The sequence below is a fragment of the Xenopus laevis genome, chromosome 6L (genome assembly GCF_017654675.1).
Source record: "Xenopus laevis strain J_2021 chromosome 6L, Xenopus_laevis_v10.1, whole genome shotgun sequence".
NCBI lineage: Eukaryota > Metazoa > Chordata > Amphibia > Anura > Pipidae > Xenopus > Xenopus laevis.
Window position 1 is genome coordinate 52,319,620 of NC_054381.1, and position 14,628 is coordinate 52,334,247.

A 14,628-nucleotide genomic window follows, 5' to 3' on the forward strand; every position below is an offset into this window, starting at 1 on the left:
CCTGCCTATTTCTAATAACACTGGACACAAAAAATGACCTATTTCTCTGTAATAATAAAATTGTACTTGGGCCTTTCTCTAGATAAGACTTGCCATGTTTATTGCCTTAGCATCATGATGCCCCCCAGCACAATGTTCTGGGTAAGATATGGCATGCTCTGATGATGGGCAAATTAGTCCTGCTAAGACCACTCCCTAAAATAAAAATATTTGAGCAAAAAATTGCCCTTGTATCTAATGGTTCATTTTGTCTGCCTAAATCTTTTGCCATAGAGGAAGCACGGCTGAAGCTTGCTCTGGTAATAAGGCACCTGCAATTCTTCTTGTCTAAGGGTTGTTCAAGCTGACAATGTCCCATGCTTATGAAATCCAGAGTAATTCCATGCTGTATCTTTTCCTATTCTCCAGGTTATCTTCACATTAATGTTACGTTTTAGCTGAATGTATTTTGTGGGGGTGACCTCATTCTCTGGTAGCAGGTTCCTGGGGTAACATCCCCCTAGATTTTAAAATGTATCAATATCCCCTAAAACCATAGCCTAGATCAGGCAATACAATACATGGTTAAGAAATCCCATACATCTATTATGTGGTTATAGTTCTTAATACTCAAAGTGCATTTTTATGTCTATGTGGGGTGATTGCTTGTATTTCCTTATCTGTTTGCTGATAAATAGGAGTTTTTTTTTCGTTTTATTTTCTGGTTCATGAGTCGTTTCTGTAATCTTTAAGAATAGGTACACATATTGGACCACAAAAATACAATTTCTTCATAACTCGCGTTCTTTTTGGTCACGTTCTTGTTTAAGAATGCATAAAAGGATATGTTGCTTCTTTGTGTTAGCATTTAAAGTCATATTCCTATCTTCTTGCCTTCTTGGTATAACCATTTCTTTCCCCTTTTTTTTTGTTGCAGAAGAGAAATTTGCGCATGCCGTATGCTTTCTGCTTGTAGATTTATATCTTCTGACATTCCAAACGGAAAAAGCCTTGCATCTGTTGGTGGTTCTTGAAAAAATGATTTTACAGGGGCACAGCAATAATAAAAATGGTAAAAATAATGAGGTATGTTCTTGTTTTTTGGAGTTATTGTTAAAGCTGAAATGTACAACTTGTCATGAGGACAAATGCTGCTTCATTGGCTATACAATTGGAATGTGATTAAGGGGCAGTATTGTAATAGAGGAGGAACATATGTGGGACTCATGTTGACTCTATTATAAAAAAAAAAAAATTAAAGGTATGAGATCCATTTTCTGGGAAACCTGTTTTCCAGAAAGCTCCAAATTATGGGAGGGCCATCTCCAGTAGACACCATTGTAATCAAATAATTCATAAACATTTTCCTATTTCTCTGAAATAATAGAACAGTACTTTTTACTTGACCCCAGCTAAGATATAATTAATTAATCCTTATTGGTGGCAAAACAATCATGTTGGGTTTATTTAGGGGCAGATTTGTTAAGGTCGGGTTGTGTTTTCCATAAAAGTTAGCGTTTTAACGGTTATTTATTTTTGTGAAAAACTCAAAATGCCTCCCTTTAAAAAAAAAATCAAAAAAAGAAATCATGTTTTTCACTTTTTACTGTAATGCTTTTCATAGGGTGCATATTTAGATGGGTTATTTCAATAATTTACATAGGGCGGTGGTGTGGGCACTCCCAGGTCTAGTGCCTCAGGTGACACAGTTGGATACCCAAAAATGTAATGATGGTTGTGACTAGGGATGGGCGAATTTGACCTGTTTCGTTTTACCAAACATTTACATAGTAACATAGTAACATAGTAAGTAAGGTTGAAAAAGGACACATGTCCATCGAGTTCAACCCTTCTACCTATCTGCCAGTTGATCCAGAGGAAGGCAAAAAACCCATCTGAAGCCTCTCCAATTTGCCTTAGAGGGGGAAAAATTCCTTCCTGACTCCAAAATGGCAATCGGACTAGTCCCTGGATCAACTTGGACTATGAGCTATTTCCCATAACCCTGTATTCCCTTACTTGCTAAAAAGCCATCCAACCCCTTCTTAAAGCTATCTAATGTATCAGCCTGTACAACTGATTCAGGGAGAGAATTCCACATCTTCACAGCTCTCACTGTAAAAAACCCCTTCCGAATATTTAGGCGGAACCTCTTTTCTTCTAATCGGAATGGGTGACCTCGTGTCAGCTGGAAAGACCTACTGGTAAATAAAGCATTAGAGAGGTTATTATATGATCCCCTTATATATTTATACTTAGTCATCATATCACCCCTTAAGCGCCTCTTCTCCAGCGTGAACATCTCCAATTTGGCCAGTCTTTCCTCATAGCTAAGATTTTCAATACCTTTTACCAGCTTAGTTGCACTTCTCTGTACCCTCTCTAATACAATAATGTCCTGTTTGAGTGATGGAGACCAAAACTGTACGGCACATTCTAGATGGGGCCTTACAAGTGCTCTATACAGTGGAAGAATGACCCCCTCCTCCCTTGACTCTATGCCCCTTTTAATACAGCTCAAGAACTTATTTGCCCTTGATGCTGCTGACTGGCATTGCTTGCTACAGCCAAGTTTATCATCTACAAGGACTCCAAGGTCCTTTTCCATAATGGATTTGCCTAGTGCAGTCCCATTAAGGGTATAAGTGGCTTGGATATTTTTACATCCCAGGTGCATGACTTTACATTTATCAACATTGAATCTCATTTGCCACTTAGCTGCCCAGATTGCCAGTTTGTCAAGATCATGTTGCAAGGATGCCACATCCTGGATGGAATTAATTGGGCTGGATAATTTTGTGTCATCTGCAAACACTGATACGTTACTTACAACACCCTCCCCTAAGTCATTAATGAACAAGTTAAATAAAAGTGGACCCAATACTGAGCCCTGGGGGACCCCACTAAGAACCTTACTCCAAGTAGAGAATGTCCCATTAACAACCACCCTCTGTACCCGATCCTGTAGCCAGTTTCCTATCCACGTGCAAACGCCTTCATTAAGCCCAACAGACCTTAGTTTAGAAAGCAGTCGTTTGTGGGGCAGAGTATCAAACGCTTTGGCAAAATCCAAATAGATCACATCTACTGCCCCCCCACTATCCAGAATCTTACTTACCACATCATAAAATGCAATCAAATTCGTCTGACATGACCTATCCTTTATAAAGCAATGCTGATTGTTGCTCATAATGCCATTCATTAGGACAAAATTTTGAATGTGATCCCTTAACAAGCCTTCAAATAATTTGCCCACCACAGATGTCATGTTTACTGGCCTATAATTGCCAGGCTGAGATCGTAATCCCTTTTTAAATATTGTAATAACATCAGCTTTTCTCCAATCCATAGGCACCATACCAGATGACAGTGAATCTGAGAAAATCAGAAATAAGGGCTGGTCTAAAACTGAACTAAGCTCTCTTAGAACCCGGGGGTGTATGCCATCAGGCCCTGGAGCCTTGTTTACATTAATTTGTATTAAAGCTTTTTGAATCATATCCTGAGTCAGCCATTGACTAGATTGAGCTGAACCATTCGTGCAGTTAAGTGAGCCTGTGAACCCAGACTCCTCTATTGTATACACTGAAGAAAAGAACTGATTTAACACATTTGCCTTATCTGTATCTGTTACAACCATACTGGTACTATTATTTAATGGAGCAACACTCTCAACCTGCATCTTTTTACTATTAATATATTTAAAAAACTTTTTAGGGTTAGTTTTCACCTCCACCGCAATTAACTCTTCATTTCTTTTCTTAGCCTTCCGGATTGCTGATTTACAACATTTATTACAGTGTTTATATTCATTAAATGCAGCTTCTGTCCCTACAGATTTGTAGTTTTTAAATGCCTTTCTCTTCTTTCCCATTAACTCCTTTACTTCTGTATTAAGCCACACAGGATGATTCTTAGAGCTTCTACGTTTAGTCCTTAAGGGAATAAATTGAGAACAGTAATGATTTAATATCATTTTAAAGGACAACCATTTTCTGTTCTGTGTTTTTAGCTGAAAACCTAATGCCCCAATCAATGCTCTGTAGGGCAGCCCTCAAGGCACTAAAATTAGCTTTTGCAAAATTCATGGTTCTTGTTGCCCCAGTATATTTTTGTTTTTTGCACCAGACATTAAAAGATATCACCTTATGGTCACTATTACCCAGGGGTTCAATGACTTGCACATTTGCTATAAGTTCTGGGTCATTTGAGATCACTAAATCAAGAATAGCATTTTTTCTGGTAGGCTCCTCAACAACCTGTGCTAAAAAATTGTCGTGCAATAAGTTTATAAACTTGTTCCCATTAACTGATCTAGCAGTACCGTTGCTCCAGTCAATATCTGGGTAATTAAAATCCCCCATTATGATTACTTTACCTAAACTAGCAGCCTTTTCTATTTGCATTAGGAGCTTTGTCTCTTCCTCCTCACTTACATTAGGGGGTCTGTAACATACGCCTACAATTAATTTGCTGGATTCTTTACAATTGGTGAAGAACTCCACCCATACGACTTCTGCCCCCTCATTTTCTAACATAACCTCCTCCTTTATATGAGCTTTTAAATCCTGCCTAACATACAGACATACCCCTCCTCCTTTTCTATTGCCTCTGTCCCTCCGAAACAATGTATAGCCACTAATATTTACTGCCCAGTCATGAGACTCATTCAGCCATGTTTCGGCCACACCAATCACATCATATTTTCCTTCCATCACCAGCAGCTCCAGCTCTCCCATTTTACCAGACAGACTTCTTGCATTTGTAAACATACATTTAATACTGGCACCATATTGAACATATGACATGTGGTCCTCCCTATCCTTAACAGTATCCCCAGCCAAATCTCCTCCCCCATTTTCCATTTCTTTGCCCACTATCTCATCTAACCTGTCTTCCACTGAATCTTTTACTGAACCCTCCCCCCCCCACACCTAGTTTAAAATCTCCTCCAACCCTCTAGCCATCTTCTCTCCCAAAACAGCTGCCCCATCATCATTGAGGTGCAGCCCATCCCTAGCAAAGAGCCTGTAGCCGACTGAAAAATCAGCCCAGTTCTCCAAAAACCCAAAACCCTCCTCCCTACACCAATCTTTCAGCCACGCATTAATCTCCCTACGCTCCCGCTGTCTCCTTAGCGTTGCTCGTGGCTCAGGTAATATCTCTGAGAAAATTACCTTGGAAGTCCTCGCCCTCAGCTTTGAACCTAGTTTTTTAAAATCATTTTTGAGGACTTCACCACCTCCTCTAACTTTGTCATTGGTACCTATGTGTACCAAGACCGCTGGGTCTTCCCCAGCCCCTCCCAATAATCTGTCCACTCGTTCCACCACATGCCGAACCCTAGCACCAGGCAAGCAGCAGACTGTTCGGCATGTAGGGGCCTTGCGACAGATTACCCTATCCACCTTTCTAATAATTGAATCCCCTATAACTAGAACCTGCCTATCCTTCCTTGCACTCCCCCCACCACCCGTATTAGAGCCACTGCCTCCCGGGGTGCTCCGAGAGTCAGCCTGCTCCATACACACCAGTTCGGAGTTTTCCTCCCCAGCATCTTCAGCCAAAACGGCGAATTTGCTGTTTTGGACAAACTGTGGACCAGCCCCCCTACTCTTCTGTCCCCTACTTCCCCTCTTGACTGTCACAAACCTTCCTCCCTCATTAGCCTCCACTGCCCCTTCTCCTCTCCCCACTCCACTAGCCCCTGCCAGTGGTTGCTCTGCGAGCCTCCTGTCATTCCCCTCGTTTGCCGATGCGAAATGTCGCAGACGCCCATTAAAGTCTATGGGTGTCAAAAAAATTGACACGTGTCTTTGGTTTTTTTTTTGACGTATGACGCCATACAAGTCTATGGCTGTCATTTTTTCGGCGAAACAAGGCGAAAAACTTCGCCCATCCCTAGTTGTGACAATGGCAGTTTATTACATTTTTTAGGTACCCATCCGTTGCATTAACTATATAGTGGTTTATGGGTTTTTTTTCTGATTCTTTTTGGATAAGCAACATAGCATTCAACTGTTCCCACTTTTTTGTGTAGTTTGTAAAAGCCATTGTTATTGTATGACTTTTTTTTTTTTACAATGATACACATTTTAATTTTCACAGACAAACAGCAATGCTAACAATAGAGAACCCTTTGCCCAGAGGGGTGATGGCGGAGTTCATGTAGAAGCAGCAAAATCTAAAATTCATCAGGTACTGATTGAATATTTTCATATGCGTTTTTAAATGACGTTTTACCAAAATGTTCATTAATATTATCATAACTATTTATTAATGATATTGAATCTCACAATCAGAATAGTACATGTTTACTTAAAGGAGAAGGAAAGGTTAAAGCATGGGGGTTACAAATATTAGAACCCTGTTCCGGTGCTCCTGTTAGGGCAATGGCACACTGGACATTTTGTTGCCCCCATTAGTTCTTTGCTACCGTGGCTGACCAAACACCCCTTTTTTTTTTTTTTTAAAACTAACATTTGTCAGCCACCAGTGATTTAACCTTCTCCTTTAAAATAAAAGTTACTTATAACTGAAGATGTTCAGTTCCTACGACCGTTTTTTCTTTTTGCCCTTAAACCCCATCTCTAAGCAATTTATTATCAAGACCAATCTGCACATGTAGGGCACATGTTTTTTTAAACAGAACAGATCTTTAGAAATTAAAGAAATTCATTGGTCCATCAGGGAAATTTATTTGCAAATCTATTCAAAAACACAAAGTTGAAATTATGTAATTGAATTACCGTATATACTCGTGTATAAGCCGACCCGTGTATAAGCCGAGGTACCTAATTTACCTAAGAAAACTGGAAAAATGTATTGACTCGTGTATAAGCCTAGGGGCCCCATGTCAGATTTCAAAATGTGAATGTGACCCGGCCGCAACAATTGGGGGACACTGGGCAGGTACCTGTTAAAGGGTCCTCTGTCTACCCCTATTTCATGTTTGCTTCCCTCTGCCACTTCCCCCCCCTGCCCTCCCCATCTGTCGCTCTCCCCACCCCGGCCCTCACGTCTGCTGCTTTTCCCTCTGTCACAGTAAAACGTGACCCGGCCCCAGCAGGACTGTCTGTGACTGACTGTGTCGCCGCCCGGAGCAGGTCCAGGAGCTCCGGGCGGCGCGTCCTTCCCTGCCGGCGTTCGCTCCCAAAATGGCGGCGCCCATGGCCGCCACGTGGGTAGCGGCGCCGGCCGCTACCCACGTGGCGGCCATGGGCGCCGCCATTTTGGGAGCGAACGCCGGCAGGGAAGGACGCGCCGCCCGGAGCTCCTGGACCTGCTCCGGGCGGCGACACAGTCAGTCACAGACAGTCCTGCTGGGGCCGCGGAAGGAGGTATGACCCGCGTATAAGCCGAGTTTGAGTTTTTCAGCACATTTTGGGTGCTGAAAAACTCGGCTTATACGCGAGTATATACGGTAGGTTTTTTCATTTAGTAACAAACTACTAAATAAGCAATGTGGTTTGCCTTTGGACCTTGTTACTGCTATGAACTAGTATCCTAGTGGTAGGAAACTACCTGCAATATTGTTCTTTTACATATTTAAAAGGGGGAGTTTTTTGACTGCTATTTTTTACTGATTCAAAATTAATTTACCACAGTATAAGGTGAGAGCCTACATTCAAATGAAGTCTCTAAAAGCATGTAAGAGGGAAATAAAGTCTGTGATGAACACATCTGGAAATGTGAGTATCCCTGTGTTTTGCTTTCATTTTACCAAGTCTGTATATCATTGTTTAGTGACAAGGAATAATGTGTGTTCATTCATTATTGTAGAATGCATGAACATGTGTTATACCTGTGCATTTGCACACTGTTAGCATTGTATCTTTGCACCTCTACAAGCCTGGGATATTTCTGACCAGGGTACTGGATGTATAAAAATTGTTGATTTTTCGTTTTTTTTCTTTTAATCTGGCAAATTCCATCTTTCTGCCTTACACACAAACAATTGAATTACAATGACTGACATACCAGCTGACCGGACGAAGACCACATCTGCTAGAGCAGGCGGGAAAATCAAACCTGCCCGATCAAGATCTGGACGATTTTTGGCCAGATAGCTGTCTGAGAGGCCCTCTGGGTGCTCCATACACTGCCCATGTACGGCCACCTTAGGTTTCTGGTTCCCCCAGTAGAGCTTCACAGCCTTTATGGGTTTTTTTTTTCCCCCCAGAATAGACAGTACAACTTGTAAAGCACTGACTGACTGCTGTTTGGCATTCTTAAATGGACATACAGTTTACGATCTGCTTGTTTGATAGGGATGATCCGGGAAGGGAACCAGATAGCCGCTCCCTAACACACAATAACAGCTGCCTAGTAGACCTAATAGCAGCAGTCATTAGTAAAATCCAGGTCCTACTGCGACACATCCAGTTATATTGAATAGGCGAAACAACAGTCTGCCAGAAAGCAATTCCATCCTAAAGTGCTGGCTCTTTCTGAAAACACTTGACAAGGCAAAATGACCTGAGATGGCTGCCTACAGACCAATTTTACAACTAAGAAAAATACACTTACTGGTTCAGGAATGAAATTTTATATTGTAGAGTGAATTATTTTCAGTGTAAACCTTGTAATTTAAAAATATAAACTCCATCATAAAAATCATGATAGAATCCCTTTAAGTCAACATGAGGCAGTGTAAAAAAATTCTGCATGGAATTGGTGTTGAATTAAGCCCTGTCAGGCAACAATCTGTTTTGGTATTCTTGGGAAATACTTAAGGAACAGTTCAGTATAAAAATAAAAACTGGGTAAATAGATAAGCTGTGCAAAATAAAAAAAAGTTTCTAATATAGTTAATTAGCCAAAAAGGTAATGTATAAAGGCTGGAGTGACTGGATGTGTAACAGAACAAAACACTACTTCCTGCTTTGCAGCTCTCTTGGTTTCCACTGTTTGGTTACCAGGCAGTAACCAATCAGTGACTTGAGGGGAGGCCACATGGGACATAACTGTTGCTTTTGAATATGAGCTAAATGCAGAGCATCAATTGCAAACTCACTGAACAGATATGTCCCATGTGCCCCCCTTATAGTCAATGACTAATTCAGAGTTAGAGAACTGAAAAGTAGGATGTAGTGTTCTGGCTATTATGTTAGACATCCAGTCACTCCAGCCTTAATACATTACATTTTTGCCTAACTATATTAGAAACACTTTTTTTATTTTGCACAGCCTATTTACCTAGTTTTTATACTAAACTGTTCCTTTAAAGAGAAACTGACATTTTTAGGGATCTCTAGTGTCATCTTTACTTCTTATTGTTAACAATTTGCAATGCCAGTGTCAAACAACATGTTTGAGTGTATTAAAAGATGTGTGTGCTTCCTCAACCTTTCATATCTCAAACTGTATAAAGTGTATCACATGGGCTGAAAAACAACTACAAGTATGTGACCTGTTATCCAGAATACATGGTACCTGGGTTTTCTGGATAAACGGTCTATCTGTAATTTGCATCTCCATACCTTAAAGGGATCTGTCATCGGAAAACATTTTTTCAAAACGCATCAGTTAATAGTGCTACTCCAGCAGAATTCTGCACTGAAATCCATTTCTCAATAGATCAAACAGATTTTTTTATATTCAGTTTGGAAATCTGACATGGGGCTAGACATTTTGTCAATTTCCCAGCTGCCCCCAGTCATGTGACTTGTGCCTGCACTTTAGGAGAGAAATGCTTTCTGGCAGACTGCTGTTTTTCCTTCTCAATGTAACTGAATGTGTCTCAGTGGGACATGGGTTTATACTATTGAGTGTTGTTCTTAGATCTACCAGGCAGCTGTTATCTTGTGTTAGGGAGCTGCTATCTGGTTATATTCCCATTGTTCTTTTGTTTGGCTGCTCGGGGGGGGGGGAAAGGGAGGGGGTGATATCACTCTAACTTGCAGTAAAGAGTGATTGAAGTTTATCAGAGCACAAGTCACATGACTTGGGGCAGCTGGGAAATTGACAAAATGTCTAGCCCCATGTCAGATTTCAAAATTGAATATAAAAAATATCTGCTCTTTTGAGAAATGGATTTCAGTGCAGAATTCTGCTGGAGCAGCACTATTAACTGATTCATTTTGAAAATATTTTTTTTCTCCATGACCGTGTCCCTTTAAGTATACTAAAAAATAAAATAACTTAAACATAAACGAAACCCAATAGGATTGTTTTGCCTCCAGTAAGGAAGAGTTATATTTTAGTTAGGATCAAGTACAAGGTACTGTTTTATTATTACAGAGAAAAAGTGTAACATTTAAAATAATGTTAATTATTTGATTAGAATGGAGTCTATGGGAGTGGAACGTGGCCTTCCCATAATTGGGAGCTTCCTGGACAACTGATCCCATACATGTACTTTTATTTAGTGTCATATCATTTAACCCCAGGCAGATGTGTGGGTGCTACAGGTTTACACAAATGAAACGTAGTTTACTTTTTAATACGTTGTTGATCATTGTTTCGTCAAATCAAAATGTTTGCTAAAAAAGAAAAAAAAACACATTTTCCAATATCATATTAGTAATGTGGGTTCATTGTGTGTGCCAGGTGCATTGTTTGTTTTCATGTTACTTTCCAGTCAACTAGAATTTTGTTTATATAATTTAAAACTTATTTAACTGCATTATAGCAACTGTGAATTTTTAAATGTTTTAAATTGTGTGATGAATAATTATGTGGTGTTAGATTATTTCAGTAATGTGATTATTTTAATTTTTAGTCGGCTCCATCTCTGTTTCTGAAAAGTAATTTTGAATACCTCCGAGGCAATTACCGAAAAGCAGTAAAGCTCTTGAATTCATCAAATATTGCTGAATATCCTGGATTCATGAAAACAGGTAAAGAGCTGTTCAGTCAGATTCTTAAATGCTTTATGATTCATCCTGAATTATAACTGACTAAAAAAGAAATACATTTCTATTTGCTAAATAAACGGGAAGAAAAGTCTAAAATAGAATAAGGCTACAAATGCTGTATTTTGTATACTAAATATAAACATGAACTTACTGCACCAGAAGCCTAATCAAACAAATGATTTATGCTTTCAAAGTTGGCCACAAGGGGTCCCCATCTTGTAACTTTGTTAAACATCATTGCAAGACCAAGACTATACACGTGCTCAGTGTGGTCTGGTCTGCTTAGGGATTGTCGGAAATTATCAAAACCGCAAATATCTGCCAGAAGCCGGTACAGCAAAACTGATTAATAATCAGAATATGCAGATTGCATTGGGCAGCACAACTCTACAAAGCAAGTGACTTGCTGTATTTTTTGTATTTTTAGGGGAATGTGTGAGATGTATGTTCTGGAATAATCTTGGTTGCATTCATTTTGCTATGGGAAAGCACAACTTAGGTCTTTTCTACTTCAAAAAGGCTCTCCAAGAAAACGATAATACATGTGCACAGTTACCTTCCAGTAATACAGATCCAGGTAAGAAAATATTGGGTTAATAGGCAAATCGGTTAGTAGGCAAATTGGTGATTCCCAAATCAAACTATAATCAATATAACCAAGAGCGTATGTTCACTTTCCAAAACTTTTTCAGTTAAGTTGTTTTCAGATTCACTAGAAATAACTTTTTTAAATCACTTTCTATTTGTGAGAATTTTTCTAATACTGAAGCTTAGTTTTATTTTTCACGTTATGTCTTTGTCTCCCACTCTGTAAACTATTCTAAATTGATACATTTAGTTGATACATTTCTTATATTTGGCCATGCAAAATAAATCATGTAACCAATAGTAACCACTATTTTTTTTTTTATTGCTGTGGTACAGACAGAATTATGAGCCTTGTATTGTTGATATTTTAATGACAAATCCAAAAACCTTAACTCATAAGCAAATTTCAGTTTAAAATGAGACTGATACAATCTTTGATCATAATCATGGTATCGAGCAACTAACAAAAAAGTAGCGCACAATTATTATAATTGACCCAATGTCACCAAAGGGCTTTGACACTAGACGCATGTATATCACTTGGGTATACAGCTTCCAGCACTCCACAAGTCTTGGTACTTGGATAAAGAAACCCTTTTTTAATTAGACAGAATGAGGAACATTTTGCACATACTAAATTGTTCGTTATTATTTAAATCATTTAATTCTCTATTTTACAGGGAAGAAATTTTCCAGCAGACCTATGTGTACCCTGTTGACCAACAAACGATATGAACTGCTGTATAATTGCGGAATTCAGCTTTTGCATATTGGAAGACCTCTTGCAGCTTTTGAGTATTTGATAGAAGCCGTCCAAGTATATCATTCAAACCCTCGGCTCTGGTTAAGACTAGCAGAGTGTTGCATAGCTGCTAACAAAGGTGTAAGTGTCTCAGTATGTATATATTTTTCCCTGCTTTTTGCATCACTATATTTTTATCCATCGCTGGTTTATTGCTGATTAATTGCTTCCCATCATCTTTCTCATGTTCCTGAGCTACGAACCTTTCCCACTAATTGTGTCCTTTCAGAAGGCTTGCATGTTTAAGGTATCCAGTTCAACCAATACATAAGTACAGATGACATGTAACTTTTAAAATTAACACTTAAAATTAACATGCAACGTTTTTGAAATTAACTTTGTATGATGTATTCTGTCATTCAGAGAGGATTTTTCTCAAATCTTTATTTTTGGGTACATATAAATACTGGCCTTTGAATTCTAAAATATCTAAAATTTTGCTGTGTTGCGGGTCACCAGTTCTTGGCATTGAGAAAAGGGAAAATTGTATCATACTTACCGTAATTTTCCTTTCTTGGTCCTCTCCGTATCAGTACTACCCGGGATAGCCCCTCCCATTGCCCTCTGTCAGAAGAACCGTCCCACTTATCTGGTGTAAAAGTATCTCTCCAGCACTTACCCCCAGCGTCTAGTCACAAGATTCTCTTTACTTTGCATGGGGTGGGAACGTACTGATACGGAGAGGACCAGGAAAGGAAAATTACTGTAAGTATGATACAATTTTCCCTGGTCCTCTCCTCCTCAGTACTACCCGGGATGTAGCAAGCTTCCTGGATGTTGGGAGGGAATGAAAACACCAGATTCTAGTGATGCATATAAGTTTATTGAGACACCATAGCTAATTTCAGAACATCAGAACCGAAGCGAGATAGTTCGGCTGATGCCACATCCACCTTGTAGTGGGAAATAAACGTGTCTGGACATGACCATGAGGCTACTCTGCATATGACTTCTATTGGAGTTCCAGCTTCAGCCGCCCAGGATGTTGATTGACTCCCACTGGCTCTTTTTTGTCCTTGTGGTATATATGCAGTCTTTATCACCTTCTTAATCCAACCTGCAATGGTTGTAGTGGAGGCAGCCTCCCCTTTTCTCTTTCCTGCCGGTAGCACAAAAAGTTTGTCTGCCTTTCTGAAGGACTTCGCAGTATCTTTTAACATTAGCTGCCACGTCCAAGACCTTCAGTTCTGGGCTTGTCCCCTCAGTGGGAAATGCTGGCAAGGAAATTTCATCGTTGAGATGAAAACTGGATACCACCTTGGGTTTAAAGGAGGAACCAAATTTCAACAGGACTCTGTCAGGAAAAAACACCGGACTGTTTGCATCGTATCTTAATGCTCGAAGTTCGCCTACTCTCTTGGTTGATGTAATTGCCACCAAGAACACCACCTTCAAGGTTAGCCGCCATAAGGTTATCTCATCCAAAGGGACGAACGGAGGGACTGTTAATGTCTTGAGTACCATCTGCAGGTTCCACTGTGGACAGGATGGTCTTTTAACTGGTAGAATCCTCACTGCTGCTTTGAAAAAACGTATCATTAATATATTCTGGGACTATCTGACATTCGAGAAAGCTGAAATGGCCGCTACTTGTGTTCTCAATGTGCTGATGCTTAGTCCTTTTGCTAGACCTGATTGCAGAAACTATAAGATGTTTGATATGGAGATTGATGTAGAAGTCATTCCTCGACTTTCTCCCCATTTCAGGAAGATTTTCCACAGCTTACCGTATCTGTTTTTAGTGGTGGATTTTCTAGATTTTAGGAGGGTTTGAATTACTTGGGAAGATAGACCCTGTGCCTCTAGGTTTTGCCACTCAGTCTCCATGCCGTAAGAGCCCATGGCCCTGGGTCTGGGTGAAATATTGGACCTTGTGTTAGTACTGGACTGTCCCCTGGTAACCTCCATGGGGCCTCGACTGTCAACTGCATTAGACGAGGATGCCATGGCCTTCTCGCCCATGCTGGAGCAATGCATACCACTTCCGCTCCTTCTTCACTTATCTTCTGGATAATCTTCGGAGGAAGAGGAGGAAAGATGTAGGCTAAACCCTGGGGCCATGTCTGTGACAGTGCATCCACTGCTAAGGCTCCTGGGTCTGGTGTCCTCGAGAAAAATTTATTGCACTTCGATTTCCGGGAGGTTGCCATCAAGTCGATTGCTGGAGTGCCCCATCGGCTCACGATTTTCTTGAAAATTCGGGGATGTAGCTCCCATTCGTGCTCCTGCAATGTCTGTCTGCTAAGGAAGTCCGCATTGCCTGTTTTCTTTCCCTGGGATATACACTTCTCCTCTGCCCAGATAAAGAGAGGTTCTATTTCTTTCAGCAAGGTTCTGCACCGAGTACCCCCCTGTTTTCTCACATATGCCACTGCTGAGGTATTGTCTGAGCGTATCTTC

At 40.1% G+C, this 14,628-nt stretch overlaps 1 protein-coding gene across 6 annotated transcripts in view; it reads left to right on the forward strand.

The window, feature by feature from the left end:
• cnot10.L (CCR4-NOT transcription complex subunit 10 L homeolog) overlaps positions 1 to 14,628 on the forward strand; it is a 71,304-nt gene that overhangs the window by 11,869 nt on the left and 44,807 nt on the right. For 3 of the 6 annotated variants that reach the window (XM_041565463.1, XM_041565465.1, XM_041565467.1), the window contains 6 exons: positions 917 to 1,065; positions 6,088 to 6,177; positions 7,587 to 7,670; positions 10,703 to 10,820; positions 11,266 to 11,415; positions 12,107 to 12,321. In XM_041565463.1, the coding sequence (XP_041421397.1) occupies positions 917 to 1,065; positions 6,088 to 6,177; positions 7,587 to 7,670; positions 10,703 to 10,820; positions 11,266 to 11,415; positions 12,107 to 12,321 (806 nt within the window). 6 annotated transcript variants of the gene reach the window in all.